This window comes from Hyperolius riggenbachi, chromosome 3 (genome assembly GCF_040937935.1).
Source record: "Hyperolius riggenbachi isolate aHypRig1 chromosome 3, aHypRig1.pri, whole genome shotgun sequence".
In the NCBI taxonomy this organism is placed as follows: Eukaryota; Metazoa; Chordata; class Amphibia; order Anura; family Hyperoliidae; genus Hyperolius; species Hyperolius riggenbachi.
Window position 1 is genome coordinate 194,685,733 of NC_090648.1, and position 19,837 is coordinate 194,705,569.

Here is a 19,837-nt window from a genome sequence, read left to right on the forward strand (position 1 = left end):
ATACTGCCTCTGCTTGCTCTGAATCTGTCTATCAGTCTTTCTTAACAGTCTATTCAATTGCCACAGCTTAGAATAACTTCAAGAAACTTTACACATGCCATGCTTAGGTATTTTCCCCACTAGTTCCTACACATCTTCAAACAAAAGCCCAAGAGGTTAAGCAGCCAAAGTTATTTAGGGGGGGGGGGGGTTGTTTTCTTCCAATCTCTCTGCTGCTGACTGGGGGGTTTAAAAGCTTGTCCCGCCTGAGAATGCTACGGGTCCTATAAGATTCCATCATTCAGACTTGCAAGAGAACAGGGGCTGTTTCTATTGTCTCCCTGCTCCTGCCAGTCACAGTTCTCACTGCTTCTGCTTGTGAGTCGCAGCTCCCAGAACATTGTCCACGCAGACTCCGCAATCTTTTCACCACTTCAAAGCAGACAGTATTTTTTCACGGCTTTTTTTTTTCATGGCTTTACCGCATGTTATAGGCTTTATGAATTGACATTTACTGACATTTGTTGAGGTATTTATCACACAAGTCAGTAATTTACCTCACTGCTCGATCATTTCATTTTTTCAAGTAAGTCAGCTGTTTTCTGCATTACCGAATGTGGTAATGGTTTATGAATCGAGGCCTTTATGTCTTGAGGACCTCAGCAGTGAAATTGCTCTATGCCAGACTCACAGACTCTGCCCAGTCTCCTAAATGACATTTGTCACCCTAAATGATTCTTTCTAATCATTTCTAATGATAGTCCGTTATCTGTACAAGCATCCCCCACTGCTGAGCATTATCTTTCCTAGAAGCTAGCAACGTGTCTGTACAGAAGTCAGCCCTGAGCTGTCGCCAAACAGATCCCGACTTGACCCCAGCGTGCTACAGTCTTTATGCATGTGTATGGGGCTTTAATTACTGTCCTAACAGCTACTTATACACACCATATTTTAATGAACCAGTTGACACCAGGATTGATCATTTGAAAATCTAGTTTAACCACTTCACAACTGAGGGGTTTTACCCCTTGAGCACCAGAGCAATTTTCACCTTTCAGCGCTCCTTCCATTCATTCGTCTATAAATTTATCATTACTTATCACAATGAAATGAACTATATCTTGTTTTTTTCGCCACCAATTAGGCTTTCTTTAGGTGGGACATTATGCCAAGAATTATTTTATTCAAAATGTGTTTTAATGGGAAAATAGGAAAAAATGTGGGAAATTTTTTTTTTTCAGTTTTCTGCCTTTATAGTTTTTAAATAATGCATGCTACTGTAATTAAAACCCATGAAATTTGCCCATTTGTCCCGGTTATAAAACCGTTTAAATTATGTCCCTACCACAATGTTTGGCGCCAATATTTTATTTGGAAATAAAGGTGCATATTTTTCAGTTTTGCGTCCATCCCTAATTACAAGCCCATAGTTTATAAAGTAACAGTGTTATACCCTCTTGACATAAATATTTAAAAAGTTCAGTCCCTAAGGTAACTATTTATGTATTTTTTTTTATTGTAATTTTTTTTTAATTACAAAAAATAAATAAATTGGGGAGTGTGGGAAGTAATGAGTTAATTTTTTGTGTATAACTAATGAATTTCTATATGAAAAATGCTTTAGGGTGTAGTTTTACTATTTGGCCACAGTAACTTTTTGTTTATGCGTCCTGCAAGCGTCCAGAAGGACGCTTGCAGGAAGTGTTATGGGGCTGGGAAACTTTTTTTTTTTCACAATGATTGCGCTGCTTCTCGTAGAAGCAGGTGATCATTGCGGGGGCTTGGATCAACGAACGGGAAAGTTTTTTCCCATTCATTGATCTCCGGGCGAGCGGGCGGCGGCGTGGACGAGTGCGGGGGATCGGCGTCAGGTGCGGATTTCTCCATCCCTTGGTGTTAACAGGGTGGAAAAAGGGACGGAGAAATCCGCCCCGCTGGGGGTAAAGTGGTTAATCACAGATGTCTACTGATGCTGTTGTTCATTATCCATAATGTTGGATCACTAATGACAAAACTCTATTGTTCTCTTGCTGTTCATGCAGCAGGGCAACTCCTCCCATAGAACAAAAAAAAGGTGCCTTGCAGGATGTTTGTACATTGCTCATTCCTAAAATGTTCCTAGAAACAATTGTGAATGATCTCTCTGGGCAGCAAAGCACATCAAAGGAATTGGAATGCACTCACTTCCAAACTGAGCAGGATTAAACAGCACCAGGACACACTTTAGTTTCTGTAGTATATAAATTATGACTTTACCAACATTGGCTGCTGGTGATACAGTGGCTTGCAAAAGTATTCGGCCCCCTTGAAGTTTTGACCTAAACTCACAGGCCGAACAAGGAGCGCGCTGATCAGAAATGCAGTCAAGAGGCCCATGGTGACTCTGGACGAGCTGCAGAGAGCTACAGCTCAGGTGGGGGAATCTGTCCATAGGACAACTATTAGTCGTGCACTGCACAAAGTTGGCCTTTATGGAAGAGTGGCAAGAAGAAAGCAATTGTGAACAGAAAAGCATAGGAAATCCCGTTTGCTGTTTGCCACAAGCCATGTGGGGGGCACAGCAAACATGTGGAAGAAGGTGCTCTGGTCAGGTGAGACCAAAATGGAACTTTTTGGCCAAAATGCAAAACGCTATGTGTGGCGGTAAACTAACACTGTACATCACTCACAACACACCATCCCCACTGTCAAATATGGTGGTGGCAGCATCATGCTCTGGGGGTGCTTCTCTTCAGCAGGGACAGGGTAGCTGGTCAGAGTTGATGGGAAGATGGATGGAGCCAAATACAGGGCAAACTTGAAAGGAAAGCTCTTGGAGTCTGCAAAAGACTTGAGACTGGGGTTGGAGGTTCACCTTCCAGCAGGACAACGACCCTAAACATAAAGCCAAGGCAAAAATGGAATGGTTTAAAACAAAACATATCCATGTGGTAGAATGGCCCAGTCAAAGTCCAGATCTAAATCCAGTTGATAATCTTTTGAAGATCTGAAAACTGCAGTGTTCTCCCCAGAATTTTTTTCCAGCCGGGTGGCATGAAATAGTAGCCGGGTGGGGCGAGATGAGAAACCGCAGGGCCAGTGCTTCTGTTTGCAACGCTGCTTACATCATAGGAGGAGGTGAGCCGATGACAGCCGAGTGCTCCTCAAAACTAGCCGGGTGGAGCACCCGGCTAAAAGAGCCTGGGGAGAACACTGAACTGCTGTTCACAAACTCTGTCCATCTAATCTGACTGAGCTGGAGCTGTTTTGCAAAGAAGAATGGGCAAGGATTTCAGTCTCTAGATGTACAAAGCTGGTAGAGACATACCCTACAAGACTGGCAGCTGTAATTGCAGCAAAAGGTGGTTCTACAAAGTATTGACTCAGCGGGCTGAATAATTACGCCCACCCCACTTTGCACTTATTGATTTGTAAAAAAAAATGTTTGGAATCATGTATGATTTTCGTTCCACTTCTCACGTGTACACCACTTTGTATTGGTCTTTCACGTGGAATTCCAATAAAATTGATTCATGTTTGTGGCAGTAATGTGACAAAATGTGGGAAACTTCAAGGGGGCCAAATACTTTTGCAAGCCACTGTATATGCTCTTGCTTTATTAAGCCCCTGCAAGATTACTTTCTAGTGATCCAGCCAGTTAGCTCTCACCTGATATATATTGTTCCTGCAGTAACTTCAAGTTCCTTGCTTGTCTCCCTTCTCTCCACATCCCCATAGAACAAACCACACTACTCAGCTGTGAATAGTGTGTCTGTACAGTGTTCGTAATTAAACTAAACATTTCTTACAATAATTTAAGGCAATAAGAATATAAGTGTGCACATGGCCAAATAGCTGAAATAAAGGTATAAACAAAACAAACGTGTTAATGAGGTTCTGAAAATTACCGGAATTGGGCTGGGGACAGCTGCTACAACAATTCCAATTGGTTGTGGCGAAAGGATAGCTGGACTTCCATTACAAATACTGGTGATGCCATTGGCAGCAGGTCCATCCTGTTTCTTAAATTCCCCCGGTAAAGGTGACTGCAGCTTTTGTTCCTGCTGTTTCTTCTGGATTTTCCTCTGTAACTGTTGCTTGGCATCTACGGGGGAAGCTAAGGTCTTCACTTGCGGATGGAAGGCATTGCTTTCAGACATAGGAACAAATGCAGATGTCTGTGTAATTCCTTTTAATCCTACAGGAAGAAATGCAGATGATATTAGCATCTCTCAAACTGAAAGTAAAATATATTGAAAGTATTTAAAATCATCTACATGTAGTGGTACAAAGTGGTACGTTCCTAAATCACTTCAGCTACAAAGGCAATTCATTGTCTCGCATCTTCATTCTCCTGCCTCTAGAGGGCAGCAGCATCACTTTAAATTTCCATTTCATCACTGGGCATAGTCTTAGATCAGAAATCCCCCGCCCCGAAGGAACCCTGCAAATAACTTAGATTTCAAGGAACCCCTGAAAACAATTTTTTGATCTTGCGGAACCCCTGCATTTATTTTGCAGAATGCATGGTCTTTTGAAAACAATAAAGGAAACTTTGAGAATCCACGATGAGGAGATGAACTGTTCCAAAACATGTCAATAATAATAACTCATATAAGTGAGAGCAACATAGGAAAAAAAATGTACAGTGCATTTTACTCTGGGACAAATGGACACCTTATATTTATGTGTACACATGTATTTTACATTTTAACGGTTAGCAACTGTAGTCTTTTAAATGAATTAAGTCATATTGAAATTATATAGAGGATCAGGAAGTGGGAAATCCTCACTTCTAACATTAAATCTGTACATTGTTTCAATAAACAATTGAGTTTAAAACAAAAAGGTACTGAAGCAACTTACATTCTTCCCAAAAATATTTTTGGTACACTGGTTACAGTTTATAAACTCTGCCGTTAAAGCAGTTGGCCAGGAATGCATTTCTCCTGGGTTTTCCTTAAAGGGAACCTGTCTGAGTAAATTTAAAATAAACACGAGGTAACTTCAAATGAACATTAAATAGTTACCTTGCCATCAGTTCCTCTCAGAAGCTCACCATTTTCTTCTGACAATGATCCCTTCCAGTTCTGACAACATTTGGTCAGAACCGAAATATATCCGTTGCTGTCAGTTATGTATCAGTTACTGTCAGTTACAGCTGAGTGGACAACTGATGTGCTCGGTAATGTCCATGTTTCCCTATGGCACAAGTGGACGATGTAACAGTTTAACAGTGTGCTGACCAGAAAGCTGTTATGGGGTAATGGCCATTTTCAAAATGGAGGACGGAGAATTTCCTTGATCACAGTGGACAAACAGGACGCAGGAGAGCAGAAAGAGATTGAGTAGTAGACTACACGGGAGGTAAGTATGACTTGTGTATGCTTATTTTGACTTTTAATTTTCAGTTCAAGTTTTCTTTAAAAGATAACTCACTTCCCATTTGATACATACCGGAGTAGAGGGAGGGCTCTGGATATCACAGAATCTTCCTGGCCCTCAGTCTGCCTGTCGTTCCTGCACCGTCCACCGTTGAAGAAACTCCTCAAGCAGCCTTCAGAACTACTGACTTCTTCAAGTGGTTCAGAAGACTAGCGCATCTATACTGCCAATGTGCGAGCTCAGGCGCAGGCATGTGCAGTACGGATCTGCTCATCTTCAGATTATGTCACATCCCGAGAAGTTTCAAAGGCTGCTTGAGGAGTACTGAAAAGCTAGCATGTCAAACTTCATCTGGGGACAGCGCAGGAACAACAGAACTGACCGAGAATCAGAAACGCTTTATAGCATCCACAGCCTTCCCTCTACGTAGATATGTATCAAACCTGAAGTGAGTTTCCTTCAGATCTGTTTTAAAGGACAACTGCCATATTTAATTCCTTTTACACAATACCAGTTGCCCTGGCAGCTCTGCTGATCTATTTGGTTACAGTAGTGTCTGTATCACTCCAGAAACAAGCATGCAGCTAATCTTGTCAAATCTGACAATGTCAGAAACCCCTCATCTGCTGCATGCTTGTTCATGGTCTACGGCTGAAAGTATTAGATGCAGAGGATCAGGAGGATAGCCAGGCAACTGGTATTGCTTAAAATGAAATAAATATGTCAAACCTCCATATCCCTCTTGCTTCAGCTGTCCTTTCGGTTGCCATTTTCCCAATGGTTAATTTGCATAGATTCAGCAGTGATGCACTGGGAGACATCTCGGAGCTCACTCCAACCTGAATTATCGCAAATTCTTTCTGTTTTAAGAAAGCAAACTTTTGTTTCCCCTGTAAAAAGAAACTGATACTCCATACATTGGTGACATTGTCAGTTACCTTCCATTTCGCTGCCTGTGGTATTTAGGAACTGAGATCCTATGACTCTGTAGTGGCATGCCACGTTACCTTTTGGGAGAAGATGTGGTTCAAGCTAACACTTACCTCCCCCCACTCATTACTGGGACAGGAAAAGCTCACCTTCAAACCCTTAGAAAATCCTAGGATACACCGCGGGAGGTTGTTAAAGGGGCAAGGTCAGTCTGCTAATTACTGTGTCTCCAGTTCAAGCGTATAGAGGTAAACATGGCAGTGCATTGGGGAAAGGAGGTACTCCAGACACCAGGTAATGGGGAAATGCTAGGTGGTATGCAGGGAAGAATAGTTGATGGGTACATGACTCCAGAAGCAAAGTGTGTTTTGGGCAGGACATCGGTGAGGCAGGTGTTATGATGGAGGGGAGGATGTTATAGGAGGGATGATAGTAAACAAATTCTGGAAGTGGGTTTTCAAGTAAACCTGTAATATTCTTTATCAAAAAAGAAGAGTCTACATTGTACACAAACAATCAAATTCTGCTTTTTGAGATGAAGATCTTGGCTTCGTCCTTCCTTAGTGCTTTGTGTCACTGTTCAGATAATCACAAGACACACTCTGGAGGTATAATAGCTTTTAAAAATTAACATGAGTAAAATAGAACTAAGAATTGTTCCACTGTATCTACCTCTCTGCCTGATATGGCAATAAATGGTATTAGCATCCCTATAACTTCAGTTCCCAAAGCATTGTGCTTAGGGGTAATATTTGACTTCTCTCTTATTTATCCCTCGCATTCACTCCCCAACCAGCTTCTGTCACCTCCAATTCCAAAACATAACCCGCATCAGGCCTTTTCTCACTCAGGACACAACTAAAATGTTAGTACATGCACTTATAATATCTTGTTTCGACTACTGTATTATACTGCTTTGTGGACTATCAACAGTTAGTCCTGCTCTGCTCTAAGCTGTACTGAACTCAATTGCCTGACTCATACTTCTCACTCTTCCTCTGCTGCTCTTAGGCCTGGTGCACACCAGAGGAGCTTTTCTGAGCGTTTTGAGTTTCTAAATCTGCTGCTAATGTTATCCTATGTGTCTGTGCACACTGGAGCAATGAGGTTTTGTAAAAAAAACCCATAGCATTACTTTGGGAAGTGCTTTTAGAGGTATCAAAAGCTCTTCCCAATGTAATGCTATGGGGTTTTTTACAAAACCTCATTGCTCCAGTGTGCACAGACACATAGGATAACATTAGCAGCAGATTTAAAAACTCAAAACGCTCAGAAAAACTCCTCTGGTGTTCACCAGGCCTTACTTACTAACTTACTAAGCTCTCCACAATCTCTCTCCACTGTACATCTCCTCATTAGTTTTCAGATACCAGCCACAATCTCAGATCTACACAAGACTTTCTTTCGTCCTCTAGAATCACCTCCTCGCATTCGTGTATGCAAGATTTTGCACGTGTTTCACCCCTTCTCTGGAATCCTTTTCCATCACTCTTCAATCTTTGATATCTTTTAACGCTCCCTCAAAACTCACTTTTTTCTGACAACCATAAGCTCTACCTTAGGCCATTCCCCCTTTGACTTCTGGCTAAGTTGTACTCCTTGCTAGATAACCTAAAAATACACTGCCTCTAGGTATGAATATTGTATACTACCCCGCCTCTTGTCTCCCTCTCCCCCATTACTTTTAGATTGTAAGCTTGCAAGGGCAATGCTCTCTCACCCTTTTGTATCTTGGAATTGGTAATACATTTTATTCATTGTGTTACTTTTGTCACTGTAATTACCAATTCTGTATTTTGCATATTGGTGTAAACCATGGTCTGTATGACTATGTACCCCATGTCTGTTTCGTACTTTATACAGCAAAACGGAATATGTTGGTGCTTTACTAATTAATAATAATACAAATATAGCAGTCAGCAATTTTTTTGTACTCCCAAAACTACATTTAAGTGGGCTTTCAGTTTCAGCAATTGAATGCTAATTCCATTCCTTCACAATTTAAAAACAGAAAAGTTCTAAAGCAATAATGATGAGATTACCTGCAGAATCACCTGCCATTACAGTTAATGCTGCCATTGATTTAGTGCCGATGTAGTGACTTTTGACCAAAAAACGAGCCAAATCCAAGACGGAGTCGAATGACTGACTTAGGACCTTCTGAGCCCACTCACAAACTAGTCGACACGCTGCGGAAACGACTTCTTCGTCAGCATTCTGCAGCTGAGCCGACACTTCCATTCCATCCAGCTGAAAAAGAGAACAGGTCATCAGCACCCTCTATATTGCAACCCATTATTGAGAATAAGCAGTTACATGAAGTGCAAATAATAATAATTAAAAAAAATGGTCTATATACCGTGCTTTCCCAGAAATAAGACAGGGTCTTATATTAATTTTTGCTCCAAAAGATTCATTAGGGCTCATTTTCAGGGGATGTCTTATATTTTAAGCTACAATCTACATTCATTCTTGAACAAGAAAAACAAACATTATTTAAATCTAGTCATTATCACATTCTGGATCATCATCCCCTTTTCCCATGTACGACAATACATTTACTGAGAAAACAGCACTTGCCAACTCATTGTTTTGGGTCTCTTGGGGTCTTTTGAGTGCTATTCTTTTGCATTCCTGCTCTCCTTGGTGAAGAGTCCATCTGTCCTGCTGCATTCTATTGCTAATGGATTCTACGTTTTATATTTGTACCGTTGCTGCAGCTAATCAAATTTCACCTATTGATAATCAAAGGAAATGTTTCAATTGCTGCCAATCTCACACTGTTAATGGCAGAGGCCTCAAACCTGATACAGTCGATCACTGGGTGATTTCAATGGGAAAATTTAAACTGCTTCCAATCTCACAATATTGATTCCAAGGACCCCAAAGGTCATAAAACTTGGTCATGGAGTGATGGTGTGTCCAGGTTACAAACAGCAACCGAATACATACCTGACCAACACCGGGTCTTCAGCTAGCATATACATATAGTGTGTGTATTTTTTTCATTAATATTACTATCTACATACCCAGGTCAAACTTTTACACACAATTCACCAAAACATAATCCCTGTGGTTCCTTTCTGTGTACCCCAGTAAGCAGCACAGCGTGATGAGCTTAATTCGTTTTTTATGCAGTTAAAGCCCTTTTATGCCCAAGGTTTTTATAACTGCATTCCTCCCCATTGTTCAGGATCACAAGCATCACAGCTTTATTCTTATTTTCTCAATTTGTGTTCTGATTTATGAATATTTCTGAAGTATTCTTTTTCCAATGATTTATCAATATAATGTAATTTCAAACGGTTTAATTCTACAGCATCATACTATACAATAATTTTCATTTATTTACAGGTATACAGAGAAACTATGCTGGGTTGAAAAGTTGGAGGAAAAAAATGAACGTTACCCCATCTCCTGACTTGTTGAAATCCAAATTAGGAAGGGATGGCATATGCACAAATGCCTTCTTTCTCAGTCCACTGTAGCAATACGTAACACTGTTAAGGTCAACCCATCAAAAGGCAGAATAGAGAGAGCTTTACATTCACAAATAAAGCCAGCAGGCATGAGATAATGGCAGTTTTACTCAGGATACAACTTAGCTTTGAAGAGGAACTTTAGTGAAAAGGGGGGGAAAAATGAATACATTACAATGTGAGAATTTAAAAAATAGAAGAGAGAAATTATTGATATTCGCCATGTAATTTGTTCATGTTTGATCCACTATCAGCCTGCACGTGATCATCTTTACTATTGGCGGACATGAAAAAAAAAAACTAAACGGCACAAACTGCCTTTATTTATAACCACATCCATTAACATTGTGATAGGCTAAAACAGGGTGCCCACACTTTCTTGGCTTACGAGTTAGGTTAGCCAGGTACATGTGCCTTCAGTATAGGGTAGCCAGGTACATGAACCTTCAGTATAGGGTAGCCAGGTACATGTGCCTTCAGTATAGGGTAGCCAGGTAAATGTGCCTTCAGTATAGGTTAGCCACGTACATGTGCCTTCAGTATAGGGTAGCCAGGTACATGTGCCTTCAGTGTAGGGTAGCCAGGTACATGTGCCTTCAGTATAGGTTAGCCAGGTACATGTGCCTTCAGTATAGGTTAGCCAGGTACATGTGCCTTCACTATAGGGTAGCCAGGTACATGTGATTTCAGTATAGGGTAGCCAGGTACATGTGCCTTCAGTATAGGGTAGCCAGGTACATGTGCCTTCAGTATAGGGTAGCCAGGTAAATGTGCCTTCAGTATAGGTTAGCCAGGTACATGAGCCTTCAGTATAGGTTAGCCAGGTACATGTGCCTTCACTTTAGGGTAGCCAGGTACATGTGCCTTCACTTTAGGGTAGCCAGGTACATGTGACTTCAGTATAGGGTAGCCAGGTACATGTGCCTTCAGAATAGGGTAGCCAGGTACATGTGCCTTCAGTATAGCGTAGCCAGGTACATGTGCCTTCAGTATAGGGTAGCCAGGTACATGTGCCTTCAGTATAGGTTAGTCAGGTACATGTGCCGTCAGTATAGGTTAGCCAGGTACATGTGCCTTCAGTATAGGTTAGCCAGGTACATGTGCCTTCAGTATAGGTTAGCCAGGTACATGTGCCTTCAGTATAGGGTAGCCAGGTACATGTGCCTTCAGTATAGGGTAGCCAGGTACATGTGCCTTCAGTATAGCGTAGCCAGGTACATGTGCCTTTAGTATAGGGTAGCCAGGTACATGCGGCTGCCGTATAGGTTAGCCAGGTACATGTGCCTTCAGTATAGGTTAGCCACGTACATGTGCCTTCAGTATAGGGTAGCCAGGTACATGTGCCTTCAGTGTAGGGTAGCCAGGTACATGTGCCTTCAGTATAGGTTAGCCAGGTACATGTGCCTTCAGTATAGGTTAGCCAGGTACATGTGCCTTCACTATAGGGTAGCCAGGTACATGTGATTTCAGTATAGGGTAGCCAGGTACATGTGCCTTCAGTATAGGGTAGCCAGGTACATGTGCCTTCAGTATAGGGTAGCCAGGTAAATGTGCCTTCAGTATAGGTTAGCCAGGTACATGAGCCTTCAGTATAGGTTAGCCAGGTACATGTGCCTTCACTTTAGGGTAGCCAGGTACATGTGACTTCAGTATAGGGTAGCCAGGTACATGTGCCTTCAGAATAGGGTAGCCAGGTACATGTGCCTTCAGTATAGCGTAGCCAGGTACATGTGCCTTCAGTATAGGGTAGCCAGGTACATGTGCCTTCAGTATAGGTTAGTCAGGTACATGTGCCGTCAGTATAGGTTAGCCAGGTACATGTGCCTTCAGTATAGGTTAGCCAGGTACATGTGCCTTCAGTATAGGTTAGCCAGGTACATGTGCCTTCAGTATAGGGTAGCCAGGTACATGTGCCTTCAGTATAGGGTAGCCAGGTACATGTGCCTTCAGTATAGCGTAGCCAGGTACATGTGCCTTTAGTATAGGGTAGCCAGGTACATGCGGCTGCCGTATAGGTTAGCCAGGTACATGTGCCTTCAGTATAGGTTAGCCAGGTACATGTGCCTTCACTATAGGGTAGCCAGGTACATGTGATTTCAGTATAGGGTAGCCAGGTACATGTGCCTTCAGTATAGGGTAGCCAGGTACATGTGCCTTCAGTATAGGGTAGCCAGGTAAATGTGCCTTCAGTATAGGTTAGCCAGGTACATGAGCCTTCAGTATAGGTTAGCCAGGTACATGTGCCTTCAGTATAGGTTAGCCAGGTACATGTGCCTTCAGTATAGGTTAGCCAGGTACATGTGCCTTCAGTATAGGGTAGCCAGGTACATGTGCCTTCACTTTAGGGTAGCCAGGTACATGTGACTTCAGTATAGGGTAGCCAGGTACATGTGACTTCAGTATAGGGTAGCCAGGTACATGTGCCTTCAGAATAGGGTAGCCAGGTACATGTGCCTTCAGTATAGCGTAGCCAGGTACATGTGCCTTCAGTATAGGGTAGCCAGGTACATGTGCCTTCAGTATAGGTTAGTCAGGTACATGTGCCGTCAGTATAGGTTAGCCAGGTACATGTGCCTTCAGTATAGGTTAGCCAGGTACATGTGCCTTCAGTATAGGTTAGCCAGGTACATGTGCCTTCAGTATAGGGTAGCCAGGTACATGTGCCTTCAGTATAGGGTAGCCAGGTACATGTGCCTTCAGTATAGCGTAGCCAGGTACATGTGCCTTTAGTATAGGGTAGCCAGGTACATGCGGCTGCCGTATAGGTTAGCCAGGTACATGCGGCTGCAGTATAGGGTAGCCAGGTACATGTGGCTAGCTGACCTATACTGCAGGCAGATGCACCTAGCTGACCTACACTGCAGGCAGATGCACCAGTATAGGTCATCTAGGTACATGGGGCTGCAGTATAGGTCAGCTAGGTACATGTGGCTGCAGTATAGGTCAGCTAGGTACATGTTGCTGCAGTATAGGTCAGCTAGGTGCATCTGCTCGCAGTATAGGTCAGCTAGGTGCATCTGCCCACAGTATAGGTCAGCTAGGTGCATCTGCCTGCAGTATAGGTCAGCTAGGTGCATCTGCCCGCAGTATGGGTCAGCTAGGTGCATCTGCCCGCAGTATGGGTCAGCTAGGTGCACCTGCCCGCAGTATGGGTCAGCTAGGTGCATCTGCCTGCAGTATGGGTCAGCTAGGTGCATCTGCCCGCAGTATGGGTCAGCTAGGTGCATCTGCCCGCAGTATAGGTCAGCTAGGTGCATCTGCCTGCAGTATAGGTCAGCTAGGTACATCTGCCTGCAGTATAGGTCAGCTAGGTACATCTGCCTGCAGTATAGGTCAGCTAGGTACATCTGCCCGCAGTATAGGTCAGCTAGGTGCATCTGCCCGCAGTATAGGTCAGCTAGGTGCATCTGCCCGCAGTATAGGTCAGCTAGGTGCATCTGCCTGCAGTATAGGTCACCTAGGTGAATCTGCCTGCAGTATAGGTCAGCTAGGTGCATCTGCCTGTATAGGTCAGCTAGGTGCATCTGCCCGCAGTATAGATCAGCTAGGTGCATCTGCCCGCAGTATAGGTCAGCTAGGTGCATCTGCCCGCAGTATAGATCAGCTAGGTGCATCTGCCCGCAGTATAGGTCAGCTAGGTGCATCTGCCTGCAGTATAGGTCAGCTAGGTGAATCTGCCTGCAGTATAGGTCAGCTAGGTACATCTGCCCGCAGTATAGATCAGCTAGGTGCATCTGCCCGCAGTATAGATCAGCTAGGTGCATCTGCCCGCAGTATAGGTCAGCTAGGTGCATCTGCCCGCAGTATAGATCAGCTAGGTGCATCTGCCTGCAGTATAGGTCAGCTAGGTGCATCTGCCCGCAGTATAGATCAGCTAGGTGCATCTGCCTGCAGTATAGGTCAGCTAGGTGCATCTGCCCGCAGTATAGGTCAGCTAGGTGCATCTGCCCGCAGTATAGGTCAGCTAGGTGCATCTGCCCACAGTATAGGTCAGCTAGGTGCATCTGCCCGCAGTATAGGTCAGCTAGGTGCATCTGCCCGCAGTATAGGTCAGCTAGGTGGATCTGCCCGCAGTATAGGTCAGCTAGGTGCATCTGCCCGCAGTATAGGTCAGCTAGGTGCATCTGCCCGCAGTATAGGTCAGCTAGGTGCATCTGCCCGCAGTATAGGTCAGCTAGGTGCATCTGCCCGCAGTATAGATCAGCTAGGTGCATCTGCCTGCAGTATAGGTCAGCTAGGTGCATCTGCCTGCAGTGTAGGTCAGCTAGGTGCATCTGCCTGCAGTATAGGTCAGCTAGGTACATCTGCCCGCAGTATAGATCAGCTAGGTGCATCTGCCCGCAGTATAGATCAGCTAGGTGCATCTGCCCGCAGTATAGGTCAGCTAGGTGCATGTTGCTGCAGTATAGATCAGCTAGGTGCATCTGCCTGCAGTATAGGTCAGCTAGGTACATCTGCCCGCAGTATAGATCAGCTAGGTGCATCTGCCCGCAGTATAGGTCAGCTAGGTGCATGTTGCTGCAGTATAGGTCAGCTAGGTGCATCTGCCCGCAGTATAGCTCAGCTAGGTGCATGTTGCTGCAGTATGGGTCAGCTAGGTGCATCTGCCCGCAGTATAGGTCAGCTAGGTACATGTTGCTGCAGTATAGGTCAGCTAGGTGCATCTGCCTGCAGTATAGGTCAGCTAGATGCATCTGCCTGCAGTATAGGTCAGCTAGGTGCATCTGCCTGCAGTATAGGTCAGCTACCGGTAGATCGTGATCGGCCGATTGGGCAGCCCTGGGCTAAAAGGTTGTTTTTTTATAAATATACATATGCACAAATGGAGATATTGGTTGCTTGATAGTTGGAGACAGCTGTTAGTTTCCACAATGCAACCAGGTTCACAGAAAGGAAACTGTCAGGACTTATGCTGGGAATACACGGTTCGTTTTTGCCTTCGTTTAAACCTTCGATTCGTTCGGTAAACGAATCGAGTGTTGAAAACGTATGTGAAAATAGTCATAATCTCATTATAGTTTCGATTAATAGACCACAAAAACGAACGACTAGTGATCGAACATGTTTGATATTATCTCTCTTTATCCATCTAATCGAGCCATTGGTAGGCTTGATGGCTGTTCAGATCGATTATATATTCGTTTATGCTAGTCCGTCCCTGTAAAAAGGGATTTTCGTTTCGTTTCTTTGCACCCTTCGATCATTGGAAAAACGAAACCATCAGAATCGGAAAAAAAAACGAAACCGTGGGTGGTGATATTAACCGTATGACCGATTATTTCGGGATCGAAAAGGACAAAAGGCACAATCGAAACGAAGGCAAAAACGAACCGTGTATTCCCAGCATTAGGTCCTAATATCACACTGTGGGAGGGGTTTCACCACAATATCAGCCATACAGAACCCCTGATGATCTATGCGAGAAAAGTATCAGCTGCTGTTAGGGATGAAGTTCAAGATTTGGTTATAGTTCTTCTTTAAGATTCACTGCTAACACAACAAATCAAAAAGTATTGAGCAAAACATTCTCTAAGACACAAATAAATGTCTGAGCTAAACCTGTAAATAAATCTATAGCAGGGATCTGGGCAATCTCCACAAAAGTATTCTTTAAGTTTGCCAAGGACTTCTCAAGCACTTCCGTTTCACGTGGGCTTCTAAAGCTGGCCACTAACGGTCCAATTTCTAGCGAAAAATCGTTCGAGCGATTAGAAATTCTGATCGGATTGGTTGTAAATAATCTCCATTGGTGGACACAATCGATTATGAACGAGTGAAAAAAATGTCGCCCGAATGAATTTTCGTCGAACGAAAATTTGGATTTTCTTGGTGGTTGTGATAGTTAGGAAGCAATGATTGGTTAGTTGATGGTGTAGTGAACGATTTTTCGTCCGATCAGAATTTCTGATTGCTCGAACGATTTTTCGCTAGAAATTGGACAGTTAGTGGCCACCTTAAGTTAGATAAGGCAAGAAATGTGCCATAAGAAGTCCATTATATGGACTCCCTTTATGCTGCACTCTGCATTAATAAATGCAGTGCATGTTGCATCCCTGTCTACTCCTGTTAATCGCGCTTGTACCCTTATCTTTCATGTATCCTCATGTAGCCCTGAGACTCTGGACACATCAGCAAGCATCTCAGCCAAACTTGCCAAACTCCAGTTTATAACTCAGATTTGTGCTGTGCTCCAAAGCAATAAAATTTGCCCATCCTTGCCCTATATCGTGATTGAACTCTTGTCAAGTCTGACTTACCGTGTCCAAGGCTTGCCTTGTTCCCATCTAGTCATGTTCCTGACATGCTATCCAATGCCTATAATGACATCATAGCACTAGTTAGTATGTCATCTAACTGGGGGGGGGGGGGGAATCTGCAAGACGGAAACTGCTGAACCCTCCTGCAATTTATAAAAGGAAGGTAACAGTACAGCAGGAGCAGTCAATTCAAACACAGCACAAAGCATTAGGGCTTGTACACATTAAGAGTGATTTCGCTTCTTTTAAAGCGCTGATGATTTAAAAAAATCGCCCTGAAAGCGATTCTGCAATGTTGCTCTATGTGAGTGTTCTCACATGAGCGATGAGCTTTCTATCCAATCGCAGACACGGGTCCTGCACCATTTTCTGAGCGTTTGCAATTCAATAGAAAAGATAGGAAAATCGCTAAGCGCTTGAAAAAAAGCGATTTTCTGAGTGCTTTTAATTAATAAATACATTGGAGTTTTTCATTTTCGGGGCAAAGAGTTCACATCCTGACTGATGTCAGGAAGTGAAAACAACATCACTACAGAAAAGCACAAATCACTCTGAAAGCGCTTAAATAAACGCTTTGAAAATTGCTCAGTGCTTGCGATAGCGCAGGCGATTTATAATGTGAACAAGGCCTTAATCAGTTTGCTTCCATTAAAGCACATTGTAAACAGGACAATCATCTATCATATTTTTCGGACTATAAGACGCACCTAGGTTTAGAGGACAAAATCCAGGGGGAAAAATATATATACTAAACCTGGTGTATCCATGGTGAAGGGGCATCTTGTGGATTATGCCCCCTTTGTATCTCATGCTCCCTTGTACCTCTTGTGTCTCCCTGTGTCCTCTGTCCTCTCATGTCCCTCATGTGCCTGCCTCTGTCCTCCTCTATGCCCCTTTGTGTCCCGTTTGTCCCCGTGTCCTCCTCTGCATGGGCACAGTACAGGGAGTCCCCAACACTGTAGCGGGTTGGAGATTCGTATTGGCAGGCGTTCACAAGTTAGGAACTCCCTGCATTTGGACTTTTTTTCCCTACTTTTGGAGGAGAAAAAGTGAGTCGTATAGTCCAAAAAATACAGTATTTCAACAGAAAATTAAATGTATTTGTTTGCCCACTAGTGGATGGTTGTGGAACTGTTTTTTTTCCTGAACAGCTCATACGCGAACTGGTTGTAGCACCATGAAATAAACATAAAATCATGTATATATTACTAAGACAAGAGATATCCATGTTGGAGTAAATCCACTAAAAAGATGCTAAACGTATAGCAAAAATTACAAATCTTTAATGAATACTTGACAGAAACACCATAAAAGCAATTAAACACAGCTGTGGGGATACAGAGGAGAACATATGTACAAATACAAATCCCTGCAACACACACAGACACACTAACGTTTTGCACACACACACACACACACACACACACACACACACACACACACACACACACACACACACACACACACACACACACACACACACACACACACACACACGTTTTGCACACACCAGACATTCTACAAAGGAGGTGAAGATTTGTTATCTTTATGGGTCACATTGTCACTGTGGACAGATAGTTTCCTTCTAAGTTTAGTCACAAGTTGAATAAAAACAACAGGTGTTAAATGAAGTAGCCCATGCAGATTCGGGCACACTTAAAGTAAAGGATATTTTGATTTGCCTCTTGTCCCCAGTCGACGTGCCTTCATGTTTGGAAACACATTTTTCATAATCTTTCCAAAGTCTGCAGCACTTAGTGGGTGATAGCCAAGATTGTCACAATAGCTCCTGAAAGACAAGGTTACACATGTGAAATAAACATGAAAAATAAAAGTGAATCATGATACACACAGAGATTCCAAAGATACAGTATGCATACCAACAAGCAGAATTATGCACACTACCCACACCGATGAATTCTGTGCTAGGAAAATCAAATCAAACAGCTCCAGCACTAATGTACACATTCACCAATGCCCCACAGATTTGTACCAACAAAATTGCTACTGCGTGTAGCTCTAATGCAAGCCTAAAAAGCAGCAGATTCTTCTGAAAGGAGGAGTTTGCAGTTGATAACCAAAATGGGCAACACGTGTGGTCAGCATAAAATAGGACTGAATATCTCACTCAGTTGCAAATCACTACAGAATCACTAGTGATTTATCAACTGACTACATTTAAAATACATGGAAAATTTAGCAGCAATCTATTGCTATAAGATGGATAGTTACAACTTTGTCAACCATGTATCATATACAGTAGTTCTCCAAGGTAATTTTTGGACCTTAAAGTGGGCCCAAATTAAAAATACAAGATTTCAGAAATAAAATCTATTTTCTAAATTATAATAATAAATAGCAGCCTTTTTCCAGCTGCATGATGACAAATATAAAACATTTTACATTTATTGGAGGAACCCCCTCCCTTCCTTTCAAATTGCCGGGACAAAATCCGGCAAACTGGTGAAGTAGGTGGTGTCCGGCAATGGAGGAATTGCTAATGGCTGCCCCCAGTATAATCCTAGTTATGGAAAGAGAAGGGTGAAAAGCATGCACTGAAATGCTCATAGGCTTGAAGGAGTGTTTATTTATCTTTGTATGTGTCAGAGTGGTGCAACTAAATATTTTTAATTAAAAAAAATGTTTGGTTTGGGTCCGCTTTAAGGAACTCTTCCATAAAGGTTCAATTTGTTAGAAAAACGTATGTTCGGACCCTGAATTAATACATTTACTGTCAGTGCCCCATAAACACAATGTTAACAATGAATTTTACTAATACTTGTGCTATTTACCTCTGTAGCCTCTGGTTTCAGTGCTATTTTTGCTGGTGTTCTGGCATATTCCCCTGCTCGACAACCTAACCCTAACCTATCCCCCCTTACTGATCAATCCCAACCCCCGCACCCAGCCCTTATCCTCCCCACAAGGTATGGTCAGTGAATTGCAAATCATTTCAAGTTGATGCAGGATTTATGTTAAACTTTTATTTATTAAAAAAATAATTATTGACAAATTTTATAATAAAACAATACAGGTCAACAAGACCTGCACAAATCAACATAACTTTAAAACAAACTATAAGCTGCAGTGTTCTCACCCCAACATTTTTTATAGCAGGGTGGCAAAAAAATATAGCCGAGTGGAGCAAGACAGCGAAGCACGTCATCTGTGCGCACACAGAGATGCGTAGTGCCACATGACAGTGCGGCTATAGTTGTAATGCTATAGTCCACGCCGTGCGTAAAGGTAATCTGGGGTTCTAGCAATTGCCAGACCGCAAATTACTTCTCCCTCTCCCTGCAGCAGTAGCAGGGTGAGCCGTCATGTGGCTTGCCCTGCGCCCAACTGACCGCAGCCTAATAATACATACCTGACACACACACACACACACACACACACACACACACACACACACACACACACACACACACACACACACACACACACACACACACACACACACACACACACACACACACACACACACACACACACACACCAAAATATAAAAAACAGTTTTGTTTGAAAAAAAAATGGAATGCAAAGCAAATCCAACTGAAATGGAACTGTAATGTAGGTTGGCACTGCTTCATAACATTTCTAACTGAGCATTCATGACCTTATAAGTACTGAAGTGCCGTGGCTGTGAAACATAGAACTAATACTAAAACAAAGGCTTATGCACACAATACTGGCAATAACCAGTGGGCCAGCTTGGACTGCAGTGAATATTAATGAGGATAAGAGGCTCACAGCTCAGCTCTCTCCTAGCATGTCAGCAGCGTAGAGTGAGGAAGCTCGTCTGCTGTATCCTGCTGTTGCCACCTA

The 19,837-nt window shown here is 43.0% G+C and overlaps 1 protein-coding gene across 1 annotated transcript in view; it reads right to left on the bottom strand.

Annotated features, from left to right (window-relative positions):
- Positions 1–19,837, bottom strand: part of RFX7 (regulatory factor X7) — a 136,374-nt gene that overhangs the window by 10,575 nt on the left and 105,962 nt on the right. The window contains exons 5-8 of the mRNA XM_068275497.1: positions 17,682–17,798; positions 9,683–9,767; positions 8,316–8,523; positions 3,867–4,156 (exon numbers count right to left, since the gene is read on the bottom strand). Coding sequence (XP_068131598.1) covers positions 3,867–4,156; positions 8,316–8,523; positions 9,683–9,767; positions 17,682–17,798 — 700 coding nt within the window. The remainder of the gene's footprint in view (positions 1–3,866; positions 4,157–8,315; positions 8,524–9,682; positions 9,768–17,681; positions 17,799–19,837) is intronic.